Here is a 27591-nt window from a genome sequence, read left to right as displayed (position 1 = left end):
AAAAAAGATTAATGTAATATAAGAGGATTGATAAGTTGTTGAATTGATGATGAATTTGAAACTCCCCTTGAACCTATTTATATACTAATAGTGACTTGTGAAGATTCAATATGCTTCTTCAACAATACCCCCCCCCCCCCCCCCCCCCCCCCACACACACACACACACACACACAAATAAATTAAAGGAAAGAATAATTTTTTTAGATAAGGAGTTGATACTGTTAGATAGCATTAGAAGTTCTTGATACTGTCTTAAAAGTGTCCCAAAAAAAAAAAAAATCCACAATAAAGTATGGAGGCTAGTATGTGAACTTTGTTTACAACTTACATATCTACATATTTTTTTTCCAATTTCCAATTAAAGTTCAATGTATCTAGCTGGAATTTAGTACATTGAGCGAAAGTATAGCTAAAGCCTAAAGATATGAAAACTAGGTTCAATTGAATCTCTTTCATTCGAAAATTATATCGTGAAAGGTGAAGATGTAGGTTAACAATATTCTTACTTTCCTTAAATGCCCTTGACAAAATATATAGGAATTTATTATCTTGCGGATTTTTTTTCTTTACCCTAATCCAATTTTCCCTTCTTACTTTTTAAAAAAGTCCTCAAGTTAATATGTCCATATATATTTTGTCAAGGGTTTGTAAGAAAACTAATATTGCCATAAATTTTTTTGACTCCGCTATTAAATAAAATTTGTCATGGTCACACTTATGTTCATTAAAATGCACCACTTAAATAATGTAAAAGAACTCTTAAATTCTTGTTATAAAACACATGGGTTTTGCAATCAATAAATTTGTTTTTTTTTTAAAACAAAAGTATATAAGGATAATAATGGAAAGGATGATGTTGTGAGGAAAAAGATGTTTAATTTTATCTACTAATGATATTCTTATATTCCATCTCATTTTTTTTGGAAATGATAAAAAAAATTGGTTTACCCCTCTAAAGCAAATAATGGTCGTTATTCGTTAGAAAAGTGGAAATTAATAGGTCAAAAAATTATCCATATACTAACACGTTGCACCAAATGTTGGCCTATGACATATTCTCCACTAATTCAAATCATAGGAGAATTAACATCTAATAGTAATTCACAATAAACAAATACAATGAATTAAGGGGTAGTTTTGGTGATGTAAAATGGATTACGTCAAGGCTATCCATTCACGAACTTCAATGCTTCGATGGAGTGTTCACAAGGATGGAGGCTGTTTGGCATGTATGGATGCCAAGGAGGGAGTTCAATGCCTTGAAGGAGCTCCCAGTTGGGCAACACCATGCTTGGAAGATAGCTTGGAGCTTGGAAGGCCTAACGAAGCGAGGAGGAGCAAGTGAAGAATGTGCTCCATTCGGTGAGCTGGAGAACACTTCGGCGACTCGCCAAAACCCTTTGGTGAGGGTTCCCAAGATCGCCAACTGCCCAAGGAGCTACAAAGGGGAAAACTGCTCACTAGGCGAGCTGAAGACCATTGGCGCATCGCCAAGTGGATTGGGCGATGGTTCCCAAATCGCCCAAAGTTCCAGTAGCTTCCCAGCCAAGGCAAGGAGCAGAGTTCCTCTCCGAACCTATTGGGCGCATCGCTGAGCCATTACGGCGAGCCCGACTTGGCTCGCTCATTGGCCCATTTCGGGTCATTTTTGGGCCCATATATGTAATAATGCCTAAAACTATAAATAAGCCTTTAGGGTTTCATTTTAGACTCAGACTGATTTTGAATATTGTGGTTGTAAACCTAAACTCCTTGTGTGAGTGTGTGAAAGCTTGGTAAAGCTTTTGTTGAACCTTGTTTAGAAACGGGGGTTGCTTGGGATATCGATTCCCTTGAGGTCTTCGTAAGAGTTAGGTGCTTCTTGTTGGATTAACAAAGTGAGGTCTTTGAGTTTAACATACCCATAGGTTGCTCTTTATTTCCTCTTGTTGTGTCTATCTATTTATCCGGATTAGGTGCTTGTTAGGATCTAGATTGGAGGTTATTGGATTTAATACATCCTTTAATTGTCAATTGTTTCTTATCTTGTGTCTCTTCTTCTATCTTTCTTGTTTTTCGCTGTTGTCTGTGATTCTCCTTGTGAGAATCATTTCATTTGGTATGCTAGACAAGTATCTATCTTGAGATAATATTAAAAATAATCTCACGTTTGATTACTAATTCTATGAGAGTTTTATCAAAATTAATACTAATTATTGTTATCGGAATAAGTTATTTTTACCTATCAAAAGGTAGAATAATAGTAAGAGGATTAGTTAATATCCAGAATAAAATAATTAAAATGATAAAAATATTCATAAAGTCTTTCAATTTTTTTTTTTAAAATAAATTGGAAAAGTGATTTTTGAAAACAAATAATTTTTTCTTAGAAATTACTTGTTGCATGTTGTTTTTAATACAACAAATCAAACAATCAATAAATAATAATATCAAAATAACTAGTTCCAATATAACTAATTAATCTTATCATAACTTATCGATAGGAGTAGACTAGTTAGTATATTTACTACTTCAGATTTTAAACTTCCTTAATGAGAATTCTGACTCTGCCTCCACTTATCGACCAACCGACCCTTAATTAACAGTATTATATTTGTTCTTATCATCATGTGATTCTTTAGATCGTTTTAAGATGCTTACTTAGGCATTTCATTAGGTCGGTTATTTTGTCTAGAAAAAGTTGTCCATCATTATAAAAACTTCATATTACTAATTAAGTGGTGGTGACCAAAACTCCACTTAATTAAAAATATTTTAAGAGTATTTAATAGTTGCAAAGATTGAAGATTCTTTTCCTAATCAAGAGGTTATGACTTATTATGAGATAGAGACTTAAAATTTCTTTTTTGCTTTTAGCATATGAATAAAGTTAATTAAAATTCCCCTGATGGATAAGTCAACCAAAAAGAAAAGGCTGTACTTGTTTAAGTGGAGGATAATTAAGATTCTAGTCCTGCAGCTTTAGGTGCTGTTGAAAATTTTGACATAGAACAACTGCTAATGTATATCTAAAAATTAAAATTGTCGGAGGCATAAATTTCATCAGTGTACGCAAGTCTGTCTTATAATTTACGTGGAGATAGAGAGACTATTTTCAGCGGTCCCTCAGCTTAAGTCTTAACTACAACAAATCAAAATAGTTATGAAAAGAAAAAACGATAGTGGAAAGAACATGTTCAGAAAAGGAATAGTAACAACATCAAAATAATAAAATAATCGATGGTAACATATATTAAAAGCAAGAGAATACATGAATAAGGCCAATAGTGTTGCAGACTCCCACTAAGCTTAATCTTGTCAAAAAGTAAGACAACACTCAACTACCTACTGATCTTATATCTTAATTAATGACAACCTCCATACCCTCCTGTCTAAAGTCATGTCCTCGTAAGCTGAAGCTATGTCATAGAACAACTGCTAATGTATATCTAAAAATTAAAATTGTCGGAGGCATAAATTTCATCAGTGTACGCAAGTCTGTCTTATAATTTACGTGGAGATTGAGAGACTATTTTCAGAGGTCCCTCAGCTTAAGTCTTAACTACAACAAATCAAAATAGTTATGAAAAGAAAAAACGATAGTGGAAAGAACATGTTCAGAAAAAGAATAGTAACAACATCAAAATAATAAAATAATCGATGGTAACATATATTAAAAGCAAGAGAATACATGAATAAGGCCAATAGTGTTGCAGACTCCCACTAAGCTTAATCTTTTCAAAAAGTAAGACAACACTCAACTACCTACTGATCTTATATCTTAATTAATGACAACCTCCATACCCTCCTGTCTAAAGTCATGTCCTCATAAACTGAAGCTATGTCATGTCCTATCTAATCACCTTTCCCAATACTTTTTTGACTTACCTCTACCTCTTTTCGTACTCACTATATCCAATCTCTCACTCTCTCACACTTTCTTACTGGGGTATCTACACATCTCCTCTTCACACGCACAAATCATTTCAACCTCACTTCAGTATTCAATTTGTCCACCATAGAGGTCACTCCTATTCTGTCCCGAATATTCTCATTTCTAAATTTATATTCTCCTAGTATGTCCACATGCATACACATCTCAACATACTCATTTTCAGAATAGAGTTCTTGACTGGTCAAGTACACTCTGACTCATACAACAAAATCGATCTAATCACCATTCTATGTAGAACTCACTTTTAAGTTTTAGTACTACCTTTTTATCTTGCAAGACTCTATAGGTAAGCCTCCATTTAATCCACACTGCACCAATATGATATGTGACACATCATGAATATCTCCATTTTCTTGGATTAAAAAACCAAGATACTTAAATAATTCTCTCTTGGGGATAATTTGTGTATCAAGCTCACTTCCACGCTTGCCTCATACACTGCATCACTTAATTCACACTCAAATATATTTACTAACTCTACTGCGAGTCTCATCAATCCGTACTATGTTATCAACAATAGCATATACCAACACCTCACTTTGAATATGCCACGTCAATTAATCCATCACTAAAGCAAATAGAAATGGACTAAACGTTGATTCATGGTGCAACCCCATCTCGACTTGAAAGTACTTCGAGTCTTCTTCCACAATTCTTATCCGGATCTTGACTTTATCATGCGTATCGTTCATTGTCATAATGTAAGCCATACATATATCTTCAGCCTCCGAGCATCTCTATAGGACTTCTCTTAGGATTTTACTGTAAGTCTTTTCTAGGTCAACTAATTCTATATGTAAGTCCCTTTACCCATTCTTATATTTCTCCACTAGTCTCCTTACAAGATGTGAATGACTTTTGTAGTTGATCGTTTCGGCATAAATTTGAGTTGTTTCTCAAAATTTGTTACATTATTGCATAATTTTTCTTAGAGGGAGATTTATGCGCATGCTTCATTTTTATTTTTATTAAGATTAAACTGGGTCAATCTTAATACATATTTAAATATTTAAGATCTAAATAATTATGTTATCTATTTTTCCAGCACTTGAATGCATAAAAGTCTTTTAACTCAATATTTATATAATACTAATTAGTCTAATATTGTATCAATAATTTTTTTTTTTATTAAAAGTATATGACGGTTGGTAATGACTAATAATGATGATTGTGAATGTCAATTGAGAGTGGTGTTAGTCGACATTGGTGGTTGTGGGTGCGTAACTACTGACAATGATGACTGACAATAGTTGTTAAAACTGATGATGATGGTCACTGCTTCACAACTAATAATTATGGTGAAAGATAGTGATAACTACTAGTGATAATAATGACTAGTGATATATAGTGATAATTGATGAATGATTATCAGGTATTGAAATGATGATTGACGATGATGAGTGTGAGCATCAATGCTAATGGAGATAATTGATAATGATCAATTATAGTGATTGATGATGGTGATGGTTATGAGCTGAATATGATGGTTGGTGTGTTGGTAATTAAAGAAGACAATAAAACGAAAAAGTAGAGAAAGATCAAATCTTTTATTTTGGGCTGTGTGTCAGCAATTGGCATCTCATGGTGTATTGATGCATCATATCTTTTTGTCTTGATGATAACTTTCAAATTTTATGTGACCACCAATCAACTGAGTGAATAAAAAAGAATGGAACTTAGGAATGTTTCATTTTTAATTTGGAACCTTTTATTAAACTTTCGTGTCAAACGATACTACTTTACATACGTCAATAACAAGTGTTAACCTTGTATAATTGGATGGCGGAGAACTAACATGGGTTCTAGTGCATTGGTGGGAGTGTTTTACCCTTCACCAGAGGTCTCGGGTTCGAGCGCTGGATATGGAGAAATTATGTTGGGAGCGTCACTCCTCCGAATTTAGTCGGAACTCCAATGTTGGTACATCGGGTGGAAAACCAAAAAGAAAAAATTAGATGGTGGGAAAAGAGATAAACATATCTTCTTATTTTGTGATATAAAGCTAATATTTCTCTCTTTGAAATAGACAAATAGTAATGTATATATACACTCTTAAGCGAATATTTCTCCCTTCGAAATATAGTAATGTATATATACACTTTCGATTTAACAAGTAGTATATATTTACTCTTTTCTTTACTAGATTGAATTTACAAAATAAAACTAAAAATCTGAGTGAGTGAGATAATCTTTTAAAGTCACGTGATATTTTTGAAATTAAAAAAATATTTGACTTGAATTATAGAGTTGATGTGATTTATTAAGTTTCTTTTGTTCACCCCTAATGGTGATGTTTTAGAGTAGGAATAGAACTTAAAAGTCAACTTTTCTTAAATTCTTCTAGAGACTAGAGAGCTCATAATATGTCAGAAATTGGCATCTTATAGGGGATTGAATACATACTGAAAGTCAACTTATTTTTTAGGTAGATGCATTCAAGTATTGATGCATACTTTTTTAATAAATAAATAAGTAAATTCTCTGGTGATAATTTCAATTAAAAAAGGGAATAATTTCATGTTTAAATATCCTCCAACACACTTTATGACATCAATCAAAATCTAGGTTTTCTCTAAATTCTTTTTTTAGGGTATTTTCAATCGAGGGTTATCGAAAATAACTTTTGTACCTTTAAAGATAGGGGCAAGATTTGCGTAATTATTATTCTTTTTAGACGTCATTTATATATGAAGTTATACTTAGTATGTTGTTATAAATTTTTAGGAAAATTTTGAGTTGAGAGTCTTTTGAAACTCGAAACCAACCTTCTATTTTTGAGATAGGAATAAGATTTGCATATATATTATGTTTACTAAATTCCATTTATGAAATTAAAATAAATATTTTATTATGTGTTGTTATTATATTGTAAATTTTAATGAACAACCTGCTCGGCTGCTCCAAATTACACTACTCTATTTGTAAATCTATTTGTCCTGTGAAATTAGGTTTTAGGCCGAGCTTACACCCCAAAAGCTAACTAAAAAGGAGGAGCATTGCACAAGCCTTATAAGGGGTCCACCTATCTCATTAACCACCAATGTGAGACTTTTGTTATTCTTTAACATGTCCCATGCTCATACATAAATTAACTGGGGGTGTTAAATTATGTGCGGATTAAGCTAAAACTGAAGAGGCTAAAATGGAATAAATTAAAATCAAATTGGGTCATTGTCACGCCCAGAGCCTACACCCTGGGCGTGACTGGCACTCGAAGACCATTGTTGGCCTCAAGCGAACCCTTGGCCCGACTTACTGACTCAGCGGAAAACTCTAAACATGCTTACTATGATCAAAGTGAACTTACTCAAATAATTTTAGTGAAATAACTCAGAATGTTTAATAGTCAACATTCAACTTGGCCAAAATGGCAACTCAAGTCTCAACATATGAAGTAATAATGTAAAGACATCTGACTACTAACTGTCTATGTAGCCTCTAAACAAAGAGAGAAGTTGGGACAGGACCCCCGATCATCCTAACATCTGAAAGACTAGAAAGCAAATAAAGGAGTCCTTCGGAATGCAAAGAGGCTCACCCACAGACTCTGAGTGCTCAAGTTGGATCAACGAGGAACTGGATGCTGATCTTGGTTACTTGCATCTGCATCATAAAACGATGTAGGCTAATTGGCATCAATACATTGAATGTACGAGTATGCGAGTTGGAATGCTAAACAAAATATAGGCTTGAAAGGATTCTGAAAGGAAACACTTACCTGGCTCTTCTCAACTTCTGAATAACTTAACTCAAATATAAAGAAATGAAACACATGCAATATATATAAAAAACTTATAAGACAGTTGCAACCAACTTAGTTCGTCAAAGATAAACAATAACAACTAATATGGTTTTTTTGTGGGAGATTCTCTAACCGACAATCATCACTATGAGCCTAAGTGGTGATACAACGTCTTGCCCACGCTGCCAGAACTGTCCTATACTTTGCCGTCATATAGAACGCTTAACTTAGTGGATCCATTAGCTTAACTTATGTGATCATCTAAAAAGTATGACCCATTAATACCCATGATGGGTACATGGTTTATGGAGACTTGAGTTAATATGAACTCGCATCCCCATATCGGTGCTCAATACTACTCCAAAAAATATACTTAGCTCATTTGTTTTAAAATAACTTCTTTCTTTGGTTTGAGATAATTACTCAAAACTTTAGCTTAAAAGCTCTCTTGGAATCGATGTTCCCTTTTCTTGCTCAAATGTGAAAACATATATAAACTCTTAGGGAATATTTAGTTCCCTTGTAGCTTCTTTGAGAAATGAACTCAACTCTTTAGTCTTAGCTTAACTTGAAACTTTTAGTCTTAAAACAAAGTTAAAACATTTGTAAAAGACCCTTGAAACTTTGATGACTTCACTCTTGACTTTCTTTGAATTGACTCTTAACTTTCCTTGAATTGAATTATGGATTCAAGGATTATGATTTGTGATAGGAAAGGTCTCTTGATGTTTAGGAGTGATTTCGAATAGCTAAACTTGAGAAAAGTTACGAAATCATCGTCTTGGAACAAGTCCGCGACGCGGAGGTGTTCCTAAATAATTATTCGCGAAATTAAAATTTGAGACAGTGGAGTCCGCGTACTCTCTGCGACGCAGGACAAATTTTTGTTCACTGGGGGAACAAGTCCGTGACGCGGACTTGTTTCATGAACCTTACTCGACTTTTTCCTTTTTCGTTTTTCAGCCTCAAACCACCTAAATTCGATTATCTTAGTCAAATTCATTTTAAATCCCAATTCCCAGCATGTATACTCAAGAAACTAACTCAAAGCAACCCTAAACTCAATGGAAGGATCTCATAAACTTCTCAATTCGTCTTACTTCGCTAACAACATTTTAATTCAAGAATATTTGTCAAGAACATCAATTTTCCAACTCTTCTAGGATGAATCTCACTGAATTAAACATGCTTGACGCGTGGGTGGATGAACCCAACGCTATGAGAGACTCACATACCTTGTAGGATCAATTCCTTGGCGAATCCACGACCAACATCGATCGTTCTTGGCGAATCTTGCTTTTCTTCTTCTCCTTTCTCTTGCGTTCTTTCTCCAAAAGCCCTAACTCTATTTTTCAAAAGCGTAAACTGAACTAACTCAGTTTATGACCCCACTTAATTTACTAAAACGGATTTAATTAATCGGGTAAGGAAAAGACCAAACTACCCTTCAAAAATCCGTATTGGACATTTCTTAATTTGAACAACCCTACTTCCAAAGGGTATAACTCACTCATACCAACTTGGAATCGCATAAACTTAGCGGCGTTAGAAAGATCATTCCAAGAGCTTTCCAACCATATCTGGAACTACACCTAACTCATCATGAGCTAGGAGTTATGGTCGTTTGTAGTTGACCAAAAATACTCACTGTAACTTACTTAAAATTTTCCAGATTTCCTTATACTTTCCAAAAATAACTATTTCCAGATTTAAAACTTCCTTCTAGTTCTTTCTAGTTGGGAGATGTTACAATATCTCCCCCTTGGGAACATTGGTCCTCGAATGAGATTTACTCTTACTAAGCTAAAGGTGGTAACATCAAGTTCAAACATCCCAGAAGCAATTTCAAACAAAGAACATGTTCACTCATAATTTAGATAGTATTAAGAAGAAAATTAGTACATTGGTCTGCATTTTCTCCGGTTTCAAAGAGATGTGGATATCTCTTCTTCATATCCTCTTCAACTTCCCAAGTAACTTCTTCAACAAATTGGTTCCTCCAAAGGACTTTGACTGATGTTACTTCCTTAGTCCTCAACTTGAGAACTTAGAGATCTAGGATCTGAACCGAAATCTCATCATACGATAAGTTATCCTTGATCTCAATATTTCCAGTTGATATGATCAATGAAGGGTCGCCCATGCATTTCTTCAACATGGAGATGTGAAACACCGGATGAACCGCTGTTAATTCATGTGGTAGCTCCAACTCAAAAGCTACATTACCAATCCTTTTGGCTATTCTATAAGGTCCAATATACCGGGGACTAAACTTCCCCTTCTTACCAAACCTCATAACATCCTTCATGGGTGAAGCTTTTAAATATACCCAATTATCTACCTCGAACTTTAACGCCCTTCTCCTAACATCAATGTAGGATTTCTGATGACTCTGTGCTGTTTTCAATCTCTATTGAATCACTTTCACTTTCTCCATAGATTGATGAACTAAATCTGGTTCTATCAACCCTGCTTCACCAACTTCAAACCATCCAATATGAGATTTGCATCTTCTCCCATAGCGAGCTTCATAAGGAGCCATTTGGATGCTCGAGTGATAACTGTTGTTGTAAGCAAACTCAATGAGGTAGGTGATCATCCCAATTTGAAATCAATCACACAAGCCCTCAACATATCTTCTAATGTCTGAATAGTGCGCTCTGCTTGTCCGTCAGTTTGAGGATGAAAGGCAGTACTTAAGTTCACCTTTGAACCAAAACCTTTCTGAAAAGAATTTTAGAATTGTGCAGTAAATTATGCACCTCTATCTGAAATAATGGAGACTGGAACTCCATGAAGTCTTACCACCTCCTGAATATATAACTTGGCATAAACTTCTGCTGAGTGAGTAGTCTTTACCGGCAGAAAATGAGCTGATTTTGTCATTCTATCGACAATCACCCAAATAGAATCATGCTGCCTGCGAGACCTTGGTAACCCTGTAATGAAATCCATATTGATAATCTCCCACTTCTATTCCGGAAGTTCTATATTCTAAGCCAAACCACCGGGCCTTTGGTGCTCAACTTTTACTTGCTGGCAATTTGGACACTTAGCAACAAATTCTGCAATGCCCTTCTTCATGCTATTCCACCAATAAACTTCTCTCAAGTCATGATACATCTTTGTGGAACCCGGATGAATGAAATATTTGGAGCTATGAGCTTCCTTCATAATCCTCTCTTAGAGTCCATCCACCATAGGTACACATAACCTACCTTGATATCTCAGTACACCATCTCCCCCCTGTTTAAAAGCTAATACTTTTTGCTCATGAACATTTGCCTTCAATTCAAGCAAAACAGGGTCTTGGTCTTGCTTTCCTTTTACTTCTGACACTAATGATGACTCAGCCCCATTCGTCACCACTATACCTCCTTATGTGGAATCCGTAAGTCTGACTCTCAGGCGTGCCAGTCTGTGCACATCTTTTGCTAACTCTTTCCTTCTTTCTTCAACATAGGCGATGCTACCCATATACAACCTGCTCAAGGAATCAACAACAACATTAGCCTTACCTGGGTGGTAAAGAATACTCGTGTCGTAGTCCTTGAGTAACTCTAACCACCTTCTCTGTCTGAGATTAAACTCTTTCTGAGTGAACACATATTGCAGGCTCTTGTGATCAGTGAACACATCCACATGAACACCATACAAATAATAGCGACATATCTTCAAAGCGAAAACTACAACAGTCAACTCTAGATCATGAGTTGGATAATTTTTCTCATGAACTTTCAACTGTCTGGAGGCATAAGCTATAACTTTGTCATTCTGCATTAAAACACAACCCAAGCCAACTATTGATGCATCACAATACACCACAAAACCTTGAGTACCTTTTGGTAAGGTCAAATCTGGGCAGTAGTCAACCTCTTTTTCAATTCTTGAAAGCTTTCTCACAAGCTTCAAACCATTGAAATTTCACTGTCTTCTGAGTGAACTTGGTCAAAGGAGACGAAATAGACGAGAACCCCTCTACAAACCTTCTATTATAGCCAACTAAACCCAAGAAAATCCTAATATCAGTTGGAGATGTGGGTCTAGGCCAATTCTGCACTGCCTCAATTTTCTGAGTATCAACTCTAATTCCATCACCAGAAACTATGTGGCCCAAGAACGCCACAGACTCAAGCCAAAACTCACACTTAGAGAACTTGGCATACAACTCTCTATCTTTCAAAGTCTGAAGAACTATTTTGAGATGACTAGCATGATCTTCTTCATTCCTTGAATAGATTAGTATGTCATCAATGAAGACGATAACAAACATATCTAAATAAGGTTTGAAGACTCTATTCATAAGATCCATGGACGCTGCTGGTGCATTGGTTAAACCAAAGGACATGACCAAAAACTCATAATGACCATATCTGGTTCTGAAAGCTGTCTTTGGAATATCACATTCCCTTACTCTTAATTGATGATAGCCTAATCTGACTTCAATTTTTGAGAAACAGGAAGCACCCTAAGGCTGATCGAAAAGATCATCAATTCTTGGAAGAGGATACTTATTCTTGATGGTAACCTTGTTCAACTGGCGGTAATCTATACACATTCTAAGGGAGCTATTTTTCTTTCTCACAAACAAGATCGGAACGCCCCAAGGTGAGACACTTGGTCGAATGAAACCCTTATCTAATAGATCCTTTAACTGATTTTTCAACTATGCTGGTGCCATTCTGTATGGCGGAATAGAGGTAGGATGAGTATCTGGAATGATGTCTATACCGAAGTCTATTTCTCTCTCAGGAGGAACTCCGGGTAGGTCATCATGAAAGACTTCTGGAAACTCTTTTACTATAAGAACTGACTGAATGGGAGGTACCTTAACACTTGAGTCATTAACTCGGACTAAGTGATAGATGCAACCCTTTGAAACTAACTTTCTCGCCTTAACGTACGAAATGAAACGACCCTTAGGCACTGCTGAACTACTACTCCACTCTATGACTGGCTTATTAGGAATCTGAAACTTGACAACTCGAGTTCTACAATCTATTGATGCATAACAGGCATGAAGCCAGTCCATACCTAAAATGACATCGAAATCCACCATGTCCAACTCAACTAAATCAGCCATGATGTCTTTGTGATTGATGGAAATGACACAATCACGATAAACTCGCTCAGCTAGAATAGACTTCCCAATAGGTTTAGAAACACAGAAGGGTTCACAAAGTTTCTCATGAATAACTTCAAACTTGTTTGCAACATAAGGGGTTACAAAAGATAAACTTGCTCATGGGTCTAGCAAAGCATAAACATCAAAAGCAAAGACTTTGATCATACCAGTGACAACATATGGAGAGTTCTCTTGCTCTTGGTGACTCGTGATTGCATAGAGGTGATTTGCTCCTCCGCCAGTACCAAAATTAGCTCCTCTAGGTACAACCCTATTTGGTGGGGCAACTGATGAAGATTGGGCTCTATTTCCTTGGTTTCCACTACCTTGCCTGTTTTTAGGACACTCCTTTAGGAAATGACCCTTTTTCCCACACTTGAAACAACCCGTCTGGTCATCACGACACTTACCTGGGTGGATCCTACCACACTTGGTACATGCAGGAGCCCAGTTACCTCATTGTGCCACACTACCTTGAGACTGTGCACGTCTAGCTCTGAAGTTCTGCGAATTCTGGCCATTATACTCACCTTGGTTTCTGGGTGCAGGTGCACTAGCAGATGATGGTGCAGGTTCCTTTTGCTTTTGTTGAAAGGATGAACGGTTCACATTACCTTCAGCTGCCCGGACTCATTTCCTGTCTTAGCTTTCTTATTTCTAAACTCTTCTCTGTCCCTTAGCTTCTCTTCCTCAACCAGCTACACATAAACCATCAACCTTAATATGTCCATGTGCCCGATAAGCATTGCAGTCCTACCTTCCTTACTCGACAGATGAGACAACCTAGCAACAAACAATCTCATTCTACTCCTCATGTCCGCAACCGTCTCCAGAGCATAACATGATAGTTGGGTGAACTTCAACCCATACTCATGAACACTCGAAGAATCCTGCTTAAGTGTGAGGAACTCACGTACCTTGGCCTCTTTCAATTCTCGGGGGAAGAAACGCCCCAATAAGGCTTTCTCAAAACAGGCCCAACTTCCAGGTGGTGCATCCTCAGCTCTACCCCCTTTCCACTGGTCGAACCAATTTCTAGCAACATTCTTCAGTTGATATGCATCTAGTTCAATTCGCTCAGTATCTGCCACATGCATCACATCAAATACCTTCTTCAGCTCCTCAATAAAGTTTTTTGGATCCTCAGTAGTGCTAGAACCCGTGAAACTTGGAGGGTTCATCATCAAGAACTCACGAATCCTTGAAGTGTCAACTCCTTCCTGTTGGGCTCCCCTTTGCTGACCAACCTGGTTAGTCACAACTTGACTCAACATCCTATTTGCCTCTATGAACTCAACATTAGTAACTTCCCATTGAGGTTGCACTTCAGGTGCATTAGGTAACTCTTGCTCCTCAACATTACGCCTAGCAGGACGTCCTCTGACAGCTCTTCGTGGAGGCATGATTATCTGAAAACACGAGAAAACACGAATTAGAAAGAAACTTTTTAGAGATCAAACTCTAACGCACGAAATGAGTGTGAAAGAAGTGGGAAATTTTCCTAAATGTTGCAGCCTCCTAATTATAGATATGGTGCGCTTCACACCGATAACTAGGACTCTAGAGACACGACTTCATAGACTCCCTAAGACTCTTGAACTCTGGGCTCTGATACCAAGTTTGTCATGCCCCGAGCCTACACCCTGGGCGGGACTGGCACTCGAAGACTATTTTTGGCCACAAGCGAACCCTTAGCGCCTGGCTTACTGACTTAGCGGAAAACTCTAAATATGCTTACTATGATCAAAGTGAACTTACTCAAATAATTTTAGTGAAATAACTCAGAATGTTAAATAGTCAACATTCAACTTGGACAAAATGGCAACTCAAGTCTCAACATATGAAATAATAATGTAAAGGCATCTGACTACTAACTGTCTATGAAGCCTCTAAACAAAGAGGGATGTCGGGACAGGACCTTTGATCATCCTAACATCTGAAAGACTAGAAAGCAAATAAAGGAGTCCTCCGGAATGCAAGGAGGCTCACCCACAGACTCTAAGTGCTCAAGCTAGATTAACGAAGCACTGGATGCTGATCCTGGTTACCTGCGTCTACATCATAAAATGATATAGGCCAACTGGCATCAGTACATTGAATGTACGAGTATGCGAGTTGGAATGCTAAACAAGATATAGGCTTGAAAGGATTTTGAAAGGAAACACTTACCTGGATCTTCTCAACTTCTGAATAACTTAACTCAAATAAAAGGAAATGAAACACATGCAATATATATATAAAAAGTTTAAAAGATAGTTGCAACCAACTTAATTCGTCAAAGATAAACAACAACAACTCAACTTTACTCATATAAGAAAATAATATGGTTTTTCTGTGGGAGATTCTCTAACCGACAACCACCACTATGAGCTTAAGTGGTGATACAACGTCTTGCCCACGCTGCCAGAACTGTCCTATACTTTGCCGTCATTAAAACACTTAACTTAGTGGATTCACTAGCTTAACTTATGTGATCATTTAAAAAGTATGACCCATTAATACCCATGATGACTACATGGTTTATGGAGACTTGAGTTAATATGAATTCGCATCCCCTTATCTGTAACACCCCGTATTCAAAATAGACAAAAATGCAGATTTTGAGAAGTTGCAGGTGCAACTTACGGTCACCATCCACGGACCGTAGGTCAGACCACGGCCCGTGCTGGTGGTCCGTGGTTCACCACTGCAACCCCTCCCAGCCAGCTCAGAATTTTTTTTTGCACAGATAGACCCACGGTCCGTAGATCAGACCACGGTCCGTGGTCTGTGTCCGTGGATCAAGACCTCCTTTACCCAACCTCTGACATGAACTACGGTTGACCAGCACGGACCGTCGTTCGATCCACGGTCCGTAGGTCTGACCGTAGATCGAAGGATAGCAGCCAGTTAGCTGAAAATTCTGATGGGTCAACTTCAGATGGTCATAACTTTTAGCACAAAATGAATTATGTGTCCCATGACCTATGGTTAGATAGATAATTGAATTACCTTTCCAACTCCACCGAGTTTGCTAAATTCAGACCTTCGAGTAAAAAGTTATGCCCGTTTTAGTGAAGGCATGTCGAACAGGCTTGACTTACGGACGCAATCTACGGACCGTAGATTGACCTACGGCCCGTAGGTCCAATCCGTAGATCACTCCGACAGCAGTTAATTCAGGGGTCTTTTGGTCTTTTCCTATTTCGTTTAACCCCTAAGATACGTCGTTTAGACCCTAAATTATGAGGTTTTAATTAGTTTAAGCCTAGAAACATAACTAGAACTTACCTAAGTCAAATTCATTAATCAAAACTTAGAAAATTAGAAGCAAGAAGGGAGAAAAAGGTCAAGAACCCTAGTTCAAGAACACAGCAAGGTTTCATCAGTTCCAGCCCCGAAATTGAAAGATTTCTCCGTGGAATTCGTCACCAGGTATGTGGGATTTCACTAGTGGGTTCCTTTCACCCATTAGGTCCCTAGAATTCAGTCAGAATCTTGATTCCATGATTATGAACAGACTTAGGGTTTCTAGAATTTGAACAGATCATCATGAATTAGTTATTTAAATGTTCCAAATCAGATTATCATGTTATTGCTCAGTTTATCGCATGAATTTTAGAACCCTAGCTATGTATTTCTTTAGTTCTTGAATTACACATGCTAGGTCAGATATTTCAATTATTCAGTTTTACATGCCTCAGTTTATGAATGCATAATTATCAGATTAATTGTTGCATTCTCAGTTTGCATGTTCAGTTCGAGCTATCCAGTATTTACAGAAATTCAGTCATAACCAGTTAACTACTTAATTCATTGGGAGTAGCATAATACCGAGTTGGACTAGGGTTTCAGCGTACCCATATAGTCCCAGAACTACGAGCCACGTAGGTGTAAGTCCCCTCTGTGGGCAACATCAGTTTAGTGATCACGCTAGCATGCCTCTATACCTCTGGCAGGGTATATTGGGTCCTCTCGATGGGGCGTATACATCGGACTCCACATTTAGCTCATGTGGTTTTATGTCGGTTATTAGTAGCTCCCACAGTTCAGTCAGACTCTACTGCATTGACCACATTTACAGTTCATTCAGTATTCAGTCAGCATGTTATAAATTGGTCATTGCATTCAGTTAACTCAGTATTCAGTATCTATATCATGTTCAGATTATTTCATTGCTTTATTGCTTTGTTCAGTTATATGCTCTTTCAGCTTTACTCCATCCTGCATGCTCAGTACCCTTCAAGTACTGACGCATACGTGCGCTACATCTTCTCGTGATGTAGGTTCAGGTTCTCAGCATCCAGATCACGCTTAGATCGGTTCCCGATCTCCAGTTCAGCAGAATCAGTGGTGAGTCCTCATTCTCCGAGGACAATAGTCATGAGTTTCTTTTCAGTATTTTTAGTCTTTAGTTTCAGTTTTGCTAGATCTAGTTGGGGCATGTCCCAACATTTCTAGTCAGTTTAGAGGCTTATTTCAGACATAGCTAGATTCAGCTTAGTATTTTGAGTTTGATATTTCTTTTGTATTAAACTCTCAGATTTCATATATTCAGTTACAGTATATGGGTATTCCCCATCTTTTCAGATTTATTTATGATTTAGCTTCCGCATCAATTTATTATCTTTAGTATGCTCATGATCATGCCAGCAGGGTTAGCTTGGGATCACTTGTGGTCCTAGGTCCCGTGTCCGCGTCTTGGGGGTAGCTCGGGGCGTGACAATATCAGTGCTCAATACTACTCCAAAAAATATACTTAGCTCATATGTTTTAAAATAACTTCTTTCTTTGGTTTGAGAAAATTACTCAAAACTTTAGCTTAAAAGCTCTCTTGGAATCGATATTCCCTTTTCTTGCTCAAATGTGAAAATATTTATAAACTCTTAGGAAATACTTAGTTCCCTTATAGCTTCTTTGAGAAATGAACTCAACTATTTAGTCTTAGCTTAACTTGAAACTTTTAGTCTTAAAACAAAGTTAAAACATTTGTAAAAGACCCTTGAAACTTTGATGACTTCACTCTTGACTTTCTTTGAGTTGACTCTTAACTTTCCTTGAATTGAATTATGGATTCAAGGATTATGATTTGTGATAGGAAAGGTCTCTTGATGTTTAGGAATGATTTCGAATAGCTAAACTTGAGAAAAGTTACGAAATCACCGTCTTGGAACAAGTCTGCGACGCGGAGGTGTTCCTAAATAATTATTCGCGAAATTAAAATTTGAGACAATGGTGTCCGCATACTCTCCACGATGCAGAACAGATTTTTGTTCACTAGGGGAACAAGTCCGCAACGCGGATTTGTTTCATGAACGTTACTCGACTTTTTCCTTCTTCGTTTTTCAACCTCAAGCCACCTAAATTCGATTATCTTACTCAAATTCGTTTTAAATCCTGATGCCCAACATGTATACTCAAGAAACTAACTCAAAGCATCCCTAAACTCAATGCAAGGATCTCATAAACTTCTCAATTCGTCCTACTTCTCTAACAACATTCGTATTCAAGAATATTTGGCAAGAACATCAATTTTCCAACTCTTCTAGGACGAATCGCACTGAATTAAAGATACTTGGCGCGTGGGTGGATGAATCCAACGTTATGAGAGACTCACATACCTTGTAGGATCAATTTCTTGGCGAATCCACGACCAAAATCGATTGTTCTTGGCGAATCTTGGTTTTCCTCTTCTCCTTTCTCTTGCGTTCTTTCTCCAAAGCCCTAACTCTATTTTTCAAAAGCGTAAATTGAACTAACTCAGTTTTTGACCCCATTTAATTTACTAAAACAGATTTAATTAATCGGGTTAGGAAAAGACTAAACTACCCTTCAAAAATCCGAATTGGCCATTTCCTATTTCGAACAACCCCACTTCCAAAGGACATAACTTACTCATACCAACTCGGAATCGCGTAAACTTAGCGGTGTTGGAAATATCATTCTAAGAGCTTTCCAACCATATCTGAAACTACACCTAACTCATTCTGGTCTAGGAGTTATGGTCATTTGAAATTGACCTAAAAAACTCACTTTAATTTACTTAAAATTTTCCAGATTTCCTGATACTTTCCAAAAATAACTATTTCCAGATTTTAAACTTCCTTCTAGTTATTTCTACTTGCGAGATGTTACATTCATGACTCACTCAAATTTAATTTAGGGCTACACTAGGCTAAAAATTGAATTGGGTTAGAAACCACCCATTTTGACTTGCTTAATCTAAACAATGTTGACATACTAATGTAATTAATTGAAGAAAAAAAAGGCCAAATTCGCCAAAAGAAAAGCAAAAAAAACAAGAAGAAAGATGTGAAAACTGTTTCTGAACTCAAGACCTAGGACCCAAGACCCAAGCCAATACACCCAACTAGAAAATTCGAACCAAAACTCGACACGGGACACGAGATTCAACCCGACCCTAGACCAAACTCGAGATCCAATTCGGGAATCAAACCCAAGATCGGCCCAACATACACCCCTAACTAGACCCAATTGCAAGATCTAACCCCGACTCAAGACCCTAACCAAACCCGACCCTGACTTGGGATTCAAGACTTGACATGGGACTTAAGATTTGACCCCGATCCTGACTTGAGACCCGAACTAGACCCAAGACTTGACTCTTGAGACTCAATACCAAAACGAGACCCAACCTTGGACCCAAGATCCAAACTTAACACCAACGAGAGACCCGATCTCAACCCTGATCTGGGATCAACCTCAACCCATCTTGTATATTAATGTATCACTGGTATTTATATATGTGGAAATAAAAAAATAATTATATGATACATCATACATATTGATGTCATATTTTCGGGTAGATGCCATATTTCCAATATATGCGTATATCTTTCATGCATTTTTTTTTTATGTATATTAGTGTATCATGTATATTTGCGTATATCTATGTGTGTTATATGATAAACCATATTGTCGTATTTTTTGTATCTATACCTTACACAAGAAAACAACTTAAAACCATCTTATATTTTGGAAATAATATTTTCCTTCTTGCCGAACACACCCTTAATTGCCACTCTTACAAATACTTTTAACCATTTATCAAACATAATAATATTTTATAATTTAAATAATCATACAAAGAAGAACTATTTAAAACCCGATGTTCCTCCAAAAATAAATTATATCCTTAATTATCAAACATAACATCTTACAATTATTTTAATTAGCTTTATTCAAATGGCAAAAGCAAAACAATAAGCTCCAAAAAAAAAATCTCAAGTCTCTATCTCATAAAGTCATCATCTCTGAAAATGAGTTAATTAAAGAATCTTTGATTTTGCAAATATCAATTATTAAATATAATAATTAATTGAGTAATTAATATGAAAAGAATGGACATCTTTTTTTTGTCGACAAAATAACCGACCTAATAAAATGCCTAATAAGCATCTTATAAAACGAATTATAGAATCAGACGATGATAATTAGGAACAATATAATACTATTCATTGTGAATTATTAATATCTTAATTCTCCTATGATTGTGAATTAGTGGAAAATATCTCATAGCCCAGCATTTAGTGCAACATGTGTAAGGGAAAATGCTCTATCCTTTTCGTTTTACTTGTCATTTGACCACTGTTAATCTGATACACTTTAAAATAAATTTTTAATCTGGTATACCCATTAAGAAAAAATTAATTAAATGTGTATTTTATTAAGTTAATCTTATTTTCTTGATTTGTTAAATTAAACAAGTTTAATGAAATATCTATTTTTGAACAGAGGTCAAGTAAAATGAAACGCCGAGAACAAATAAGTCATCTTGTTTAACGAATAACAACCATTATTTTCCTTAAAAAGGTAAATCACCTTTTTAAATCATTTCCAAGAATATCATTAGTGGATAAATCAAATATCTTTTTCCTCATTGCTTAGAATACCAACATGGGTTTGTCACAACATCATCAATTCCATTAATATCCTTATAATACTTTTTTTTTTTGTTTTTTACAATAATTAAGTTTATTGATTGCAAAACCCCTGTTTTTTAGACCAAGAATTTAAAAGTTCATGAAGAGGTTATTAACATTATTTGACTGGTGAATTTTTTTTGTAATGAACATAAGTGTGAAAATGACAATTTGACTATTTACTTAGTAGCAAGCCAAAAATCTTAATAACAAAATTCCAAAAATATAAATTAAAATGTTGAGTTTCTATGTTATGGAGATTAAATAGCTTATGGGCAATGCTAAATGGCCAGAAATTTGAAAAGTCTATAATATCATTTTTATTTTAAAATAAACTGATCTTTTTTCCATTTTTTAAAATTAAAAGGTATTAAAATTAAAAGGGTATAAATATTCAAAAAGGTAAAATAACATAGTATGAAATATGTTATTTTACTATTCTGACCAAATTTTTTGGCAAAAAGATTTTTCCATAGCTTATATATACAAAGAAACAAAAAAACTATTTGCCCTACTTGTATAGTGTGATTTCCGAGTTAATTAAAAGATATTCAATTAAACACCTTTTCATATCTTTAGCTCCCCTGCCCGATGTATTAACACTATAACAAAAGAGATATTTAATTTAGCATTAACAAATATTTTCTTTTATCAATAATATTTATTGTCGCAAAAATATTTAGCAGTACTTAAGTTAATGACATTGCATCCAGAAACACTAGATACTTTAGCTACATTTGTATAAAGTGCTGGTTATAATATATTCATATCATATTATTATCACTAAATAATTGCAACAAAATCCTTTATTTGTTGTAGCGTAAGCTCTAGCTAGGTACATAGAACTTAACTCTATTTACCATATAGCTTATTCTTAATTGAAAAGAACATGTAACAAAGTTCACATACTAACCTCCATACTTCAATGGTGGATTTTTTAAATTTTTTTTTGGGACACTTTAAAGACAGGTCGTATCAAGAACCTAACAGTTTCAACTCCTTATCTAAAATTATTCTTTCCTTTTAATTTATTGGTGTGTGTTGGTGGTGGGGGTATAAAGGAAGCATATTGAATCTTCACCATGCCACTATTTTAGTTAGTATATAAATAGCTTCAAGGGGGGTTTTAAATTCATCATCACTTCAACAACTTATCATTTTCCTCTTATATTACATTAATAATTTTTTTCCAATAATTAAAATGGAGTCAGTGAAGAAAATGGTAGCTGAAAAGCCAGTGGTTATGTTTAGCAAAAACAAGTGTTGTATGTGTCACACAATAAAGACACTCATATCAAGTTTTGGTGCTAACTTAACTGTATATGAATTGGATGAGCTTCCCAATGGGCTACAAGTCGAACGAGCATTGCTGATGCTAGGCCTAAGGCCTAGCGTGCCAGCAGTGTTCATTGGACAAGAATTAATTGGCGGTGCGAATGAGATCATGAGTCTACATCTAGAGGGAAATCTTGTTCCTCTGCTCATGAAAGCTAAAGCTCTTTGGCTATAGTGTATATACACTTTTTTTTTGGTTTATATATTTGGTATTCGAAATTTACTGGCATGACTAGTTCAGACTCACGACGAATAAGCGGGTGAAACTACACTCCACCTTATAGAAAGTGCATATTAACACCTAGTAAGTTTGGTTTTCTCAATGTTTGTGGAATTGAGCATCGTTTATGTAATATGCTCAATGAAAACTCTGTTTTATCAAACAAGAGTCCTTAATGTTTCTCAAGCATTGTAATAAGAAATTATATATATAATATATAATGTCATAGACTCTTTTAGTCACTCTCATTTAGTTTCCCTTCTATCTTGATTCAAATTTATGACTTGGTATATAGTTTTTATATATTGTTTTACAATGTTGTACTCCCAATTGGGTGATTCAAATATTTTTTTTGAAAAAATAAGTGGTTTACCCTATTGAAACGTAGCTTGATTCTGAACTTATATTCTTGAATTTCATGGTGATGGTAACACTTTATAACTTTATTGAACCTCCTTTATTGGTATTTGACATGTCGATAAATTAGTAATGATTTAATTGATCTTAGTTATGTCACTTCAACATTAAAATTTAAGGTTTTAGGTTTTTGCCCCACATCATCACTTAACTTAATTACACTATTTCAATATCTTTATATAACCTAACTTGCCACACTATCTAAACGATAGTATAAATTGGACCTTTAGCTAAGATTGATTGAGTCTTAGTCAAGTTCATCAAAGACACAAGGTGGCAGATGGGTCTAGAGAACTGAATTGTCATCCGTTAAAAAATCTCTCCTAAAGATAAAACTATTAATGAAATAGGCACTATTATAGACTAAGATGAAAATACTTACTTTCATAAATTCCCGAATAAAATAGTATTATAAAGGGAATGCTTACATCTACTATTGGGGAATTGATGCATCCTCTTTCTCTGGTGACAATTTTAATTGAAAAAAAAGGGAATGCTTCATGTTTAAATTGGATTCTCTATAAAATCACATACTTTAGGTCACCAATCACAATTTAATTGGATTCAATATTTTTAAAATTGATGCATGCATTGATCTAATAAAGAACCTGCACTAGCTCACATGTATTAACCATATAGTATCTAACTTCTAAGTTTAGGATAGTTTACATAAATCTCATACTGTTAAGAGCTAATTAAATTTTTTTCCTATTCTCTTTCAAATTATAAAAATTCCTTAAAATTTATGAATTTTGAATACATCACTGAACTCCCGAATACATCAACAGTTAATAACACACCATTTAACTAGAAAACCTTCCAAAATTTCACTACATTCTTCTTAAAAACAAGAGGCAAGTTCCAATATATTGTATATCAATGTATCCGTGTCATGTATATTATTGTATATCCATAAAAATGTGTGTAATATACAATGATGTACATTGTCTATTGATGAAAAATGTGCCGAAATAGAACTTTCCTGTGATCCAATTCATTTTAACCCAAATAATTAATCTGTTATCAATCCAATCATTTTAATCCGTTCAAATTCAACTCAATCCTGTTCAACACCCTCAGATCCAACAATGAATTGTCGAGTTTGGTAAAACAAATGCTTTGAAGTCGAACTTTGGATACTGTTAAATATATATGAAGTGAGCACAAATTAAGAAACATATACCTTTGAGCTATATAAACTATAAATTCAGTCTTTCATAAAAAAATTGAACACAATTAAGAAAAGTGTCCAAAAAAGAGTATGCTACCACTATTGCATATTGGGCTTTGACTATATCAGGGTTCAGGCTCTCGACATTTCTTCAACATGGGCCTCGAATTTTTATTGGTAACTTACCGAAATTTCACTACATGTTTAACAACTCATTATTTAGATACACGCTACTTTGTAATATTTTACGAATCTTATCATATTTTGGTGTGTCCAGATACGTGCAGATACATGTATCTCGTGATACATGAGCTCAAAATTAGGTGTACTTTGGTTTAGATACACTATCCAAGTGGATTCACATGTATCTGGGATACATAGACAAATCTCACTTGCCTCCCTCCCTCCCGTCTTGCATATCTCACTCGCGTATTTGGTATCCCAGATACATGTATATACAGAGTATCGAGTTGTTATTCTCATTTAACTGGGATACGTAGCCAAATCTCACTCGTCTCTCTCCCATCTCGCTTGCGCATTTGGTGTCCCAAATACATGTATATAGTGTGATTCACATGTATTTGACTTGAAATTTGATAATAAATTATTAAATAGTGCGATAAAATGTAATCATTTCAAATTATAGAGAGAACCTTCCAAAAATTAACAACTAGCTCATTTAAAAACATAAATTCGTACCTAATTTTTTAAAACTAAATACTAAATTAGTCGCAAAAAACTTAATTAACTTAAATAAAGATCAATAATTACTCTAGATACATCTTACATTACATATAATAGGTCAATTTGCCTGCATGCTTCATGCAATAGTATTGTTGGCATAATAATCTTATGAGGAGTTTTTTCTGTAAAGAATCTTTTTGGGCATGCAAACAAGTAGCATCTCTTTCCACAAATAAAAGGGGAAGCAAAGATGCATATATATCCATCTAGCTACTAGCCCAGATTCTTCATGTTTTCTTCTTTTTGGCCTTCTTACTTTGATTCCCATCTTTCCTTCACACCTAAGATAACTAATAATGTCACAAGAGTATTTGTGTACCCGATATTTACACTAAATCAATGAATACATACTTATATATTCACATATATACATTGAATGTATAGAAAAATGGATCTTGAGCCTATCTCAATCCCAAAAGCTAGTTCATAATAGGGAGGATTGCTCAAATCATATTAAAGGGACCACCAATTCTTTTTTGTTCAACGTGAGACTCTTCAACAATTACACATTCTCGTTTAATTAATTATTTATAACATAACCGTGGTTAAGTTGTGTGGTTTGGTGTATACACACTAGATGCTGATAATAAGTTTTTACCATGTTACTTATGCATAATAACACAACAACATATCCAGTGTAATCACACAAGTAGAGTCTAAAGAGAATTCAGTACAACCTTAATTAACTCTACTCCCACGGAGCTAGAGTATAACACATTAACACTATTATAATTGTAATTTGAATTTGTGACTTGTCAATAACTATACAATATGATTTTTCGATCGAACCGGGATTATTCTATAGACCTTTTCATTGAATGTAGCCCCGCCCCTAATCCTTCATTACGATAGAAATGAACTTTTAGATCGAACAATGTGTGACATTGTGACACAAACAACTTGCATGGGTCCAAAGGTGAATAAATTAAAGAATATTTGTGAGAACAAATTGGATAAGCTCTCATCTTTTACACATCAGCTATATATATTTATAAGATCCTTCAAACAAGTTATTTAACTTTGTAACATGAAAACTCTCAACTTGGAAGACGTAAGGAATCTATATTTTCAATTATTAGCTTCTTTGATTCCATAGAATTTCACAATCAAACGTGTAAAATTTATATTTTAGAGGAATATTACAACTTTTTTATTTTATTTTAATTTGAATCTAGTGAATGAACCTGTTAAGTCGTTATCTGACACTGCTCAAAAATCTTCACAAATAAGTTTTATATATTCTCGTATGCATGCTTTAAATAATTATAGAGCATATTTTATTCGACATTATTCTTCTACGTCTATTCATACAATAGCATTAATGTCTTTAGAATATCTAAACATCTTTATTCTTGACATACTATATTAATAGTACTACAGTCTACACGCTCCCGTGAGAGTCTAATTCTTTTTCATAGATCAAGTACGTCAATTTTTTTTTTATATGAGTGATGGTGAGATTCGATCTCAAGACCTTTGTCTGCTTGGATACCATGTTGAAGTGTGTGACCATCTCATCTAAAAGCTTAAGTTATTAGAGAAAACACATTTTTTAATAGTTAATTATATTCTCAACAATTTGAAGTATTAGGTAATTCCAAGATTATTATATTCCATCATTTATAATAAAATAGTATGATCACCATTTCATATAGAAAGTGAAAATAATTAATTTCATGAGATATTTTTATTTATCCCATCCCGCATACCAAACGTCTCCATTAGTCATAGTTTATCACCGAAAGTTTCCCAGTGAATTATAAGAATTAATTTATTAAGTAAATAATTAAAGGAATAAAATCTTCAAAATAGTGTTATAGTTTGTACGGACATTGAAGGGGTTCAGGTATTATGGTTATGGTCGGTAAGCACAAGTGGGCAAAATCAAGAACATAATCAAAGTGCTAACACTTTTTCTAATTTTTTTGTTTGTTAATTAAGGTCTCCATACTTATTTGATTCCTTTAGTTTTAAGAATAAATATCTTTAGTGAATTTCCTCTGTTTCATTTTTAGCTAACTTTAGTATTTTTGGCCTTTGAGTATTTTGCCTTTTTCTAGATAACTATAAACAATGTAATCTATATACTCCATCCATCCCTTTTTGGTTGTCATGATTTTTTTTTTTTTTAGAGTCAAAACGATGAAAATTTTGACTAACATTTGCAAAAAATTACAATTTATAGTACTTTTCGTATATCGTTTTTGAAATATCTAAATTTATAGTTTAAAATGTTGAATTAATGTAATATTAATCAAATTGACTTTCAAAAAGCGCAACATGACAACTAAAAAGGGACGGAGGGAGTACCTATCAAGAATCCCTTATAAATAACCTCAAACATCACTAAACCTTACAACACTAACATCATCATTCTACTTCCTTCTGTTCCACACGATATTTTTTTCTGTTCTCGTTGAGCTCATATTATAAGAAAACTTAATATGGATAAGATTAGAGATTTGTCATCAAAGAGGGCAGCAGTAATATTCACAAAGAGTTCATGTTGTATGTGTCATAGTATCAAAGCACTATTCTATGAACTAGGAGCAAGTCCAGCAATACATGAACTTGATCAAGATTCAAGAGGCAATGAAATGGCATTGGCATTGAGAAGTCTAGGTTGTAATCCATGTGTTCCTGCTATTTTTATTGGTGGACACTTTGTTGGATCAACAAAAGATGTTATTTCTCTTCATGTTAATGGTTCTCTTAAACAAATGCTTATTAATGCCAAAGCTATATGGTTGTAGCTAATCAAACTAGTTTTCTTTCGCCAGGATTGTGGTAGAGTAGTAATTAAGTACTCTTTTATTCTTAACCAAGAAGTCTCAGGTTCGAGCCTCCTTGGTATGGAGTCGTCTTTGTTAGGGATCGCTTTACCTCCAAGGACTTTTCAGTGTGAATTCGAATTTAATCGGACTCCAATATGGGTACTAGACACCGGATGAAAACCAAAAAAATATAATAGTTTTTTTT

General features: G+C 34.9%; 2 protein-coding genes across 2 annotated transcripts; both read left to right on the top strand.

Annotated features, from left to right (window-relative positions):
- Positions 1 to 21882: 21882 nt before the first annotated feature.
- On the top strand, positions 21883 to 22254 carry LOC125808269 (monothiol glutaredoxin-S2-like). The gene has a single exon (XM_049487985.1). The coding sequence runs from the start codon at positions 21927 to 21929 to the stop codon at positions 22233 to 22235; it is 309 nt and encodes a 102-aa protein (XP_049343942.1). The 5' UTR covers positions 21883 to 21926; the 3' UTR covers positions 22236 to 22254.
- Positions 22255 to 27046: 4792 nt separating this feature from the next.
- On the top strand, positions 27047 to 27383 carry LOC125808273 (glutaredoxin-C11). Its single transcript, XM_049487992.1, has one exon. It carries the CDS (start codon positions 27057 to 27059, stop codon positions 27363 to 27365), a length of 309 nt encoding a protein of 102 aa, XP_049343949.1. The 5' UTR covers positions 27047 to 27056; the 3' UTR covers positions 27366 to 27383.
- Positions 27384 to 27591: the final 208 nt, after the last annotated feature.

This window comes from Solanum verrucosum, unplaced genomic scaffold (assembly GCF_900185275.1).
Source record: "Solanum verrucosum unplaced genomic scaffold, falcon-dt-bn FXZP01000234.1, whole genome shotgun sequence".
Lineage (NCBI taxonomy): Eukaryota > Viridiplantae > Streptophyta > Magnoliopsida > Solanales > Solanaceae > Solanum > Solanum verrucosum.
The sequence above is the reverse complement of the archived record's forward strand: the minus strand, read 5'-3'. Positions and strand labels throughout refer to the sequence as shown.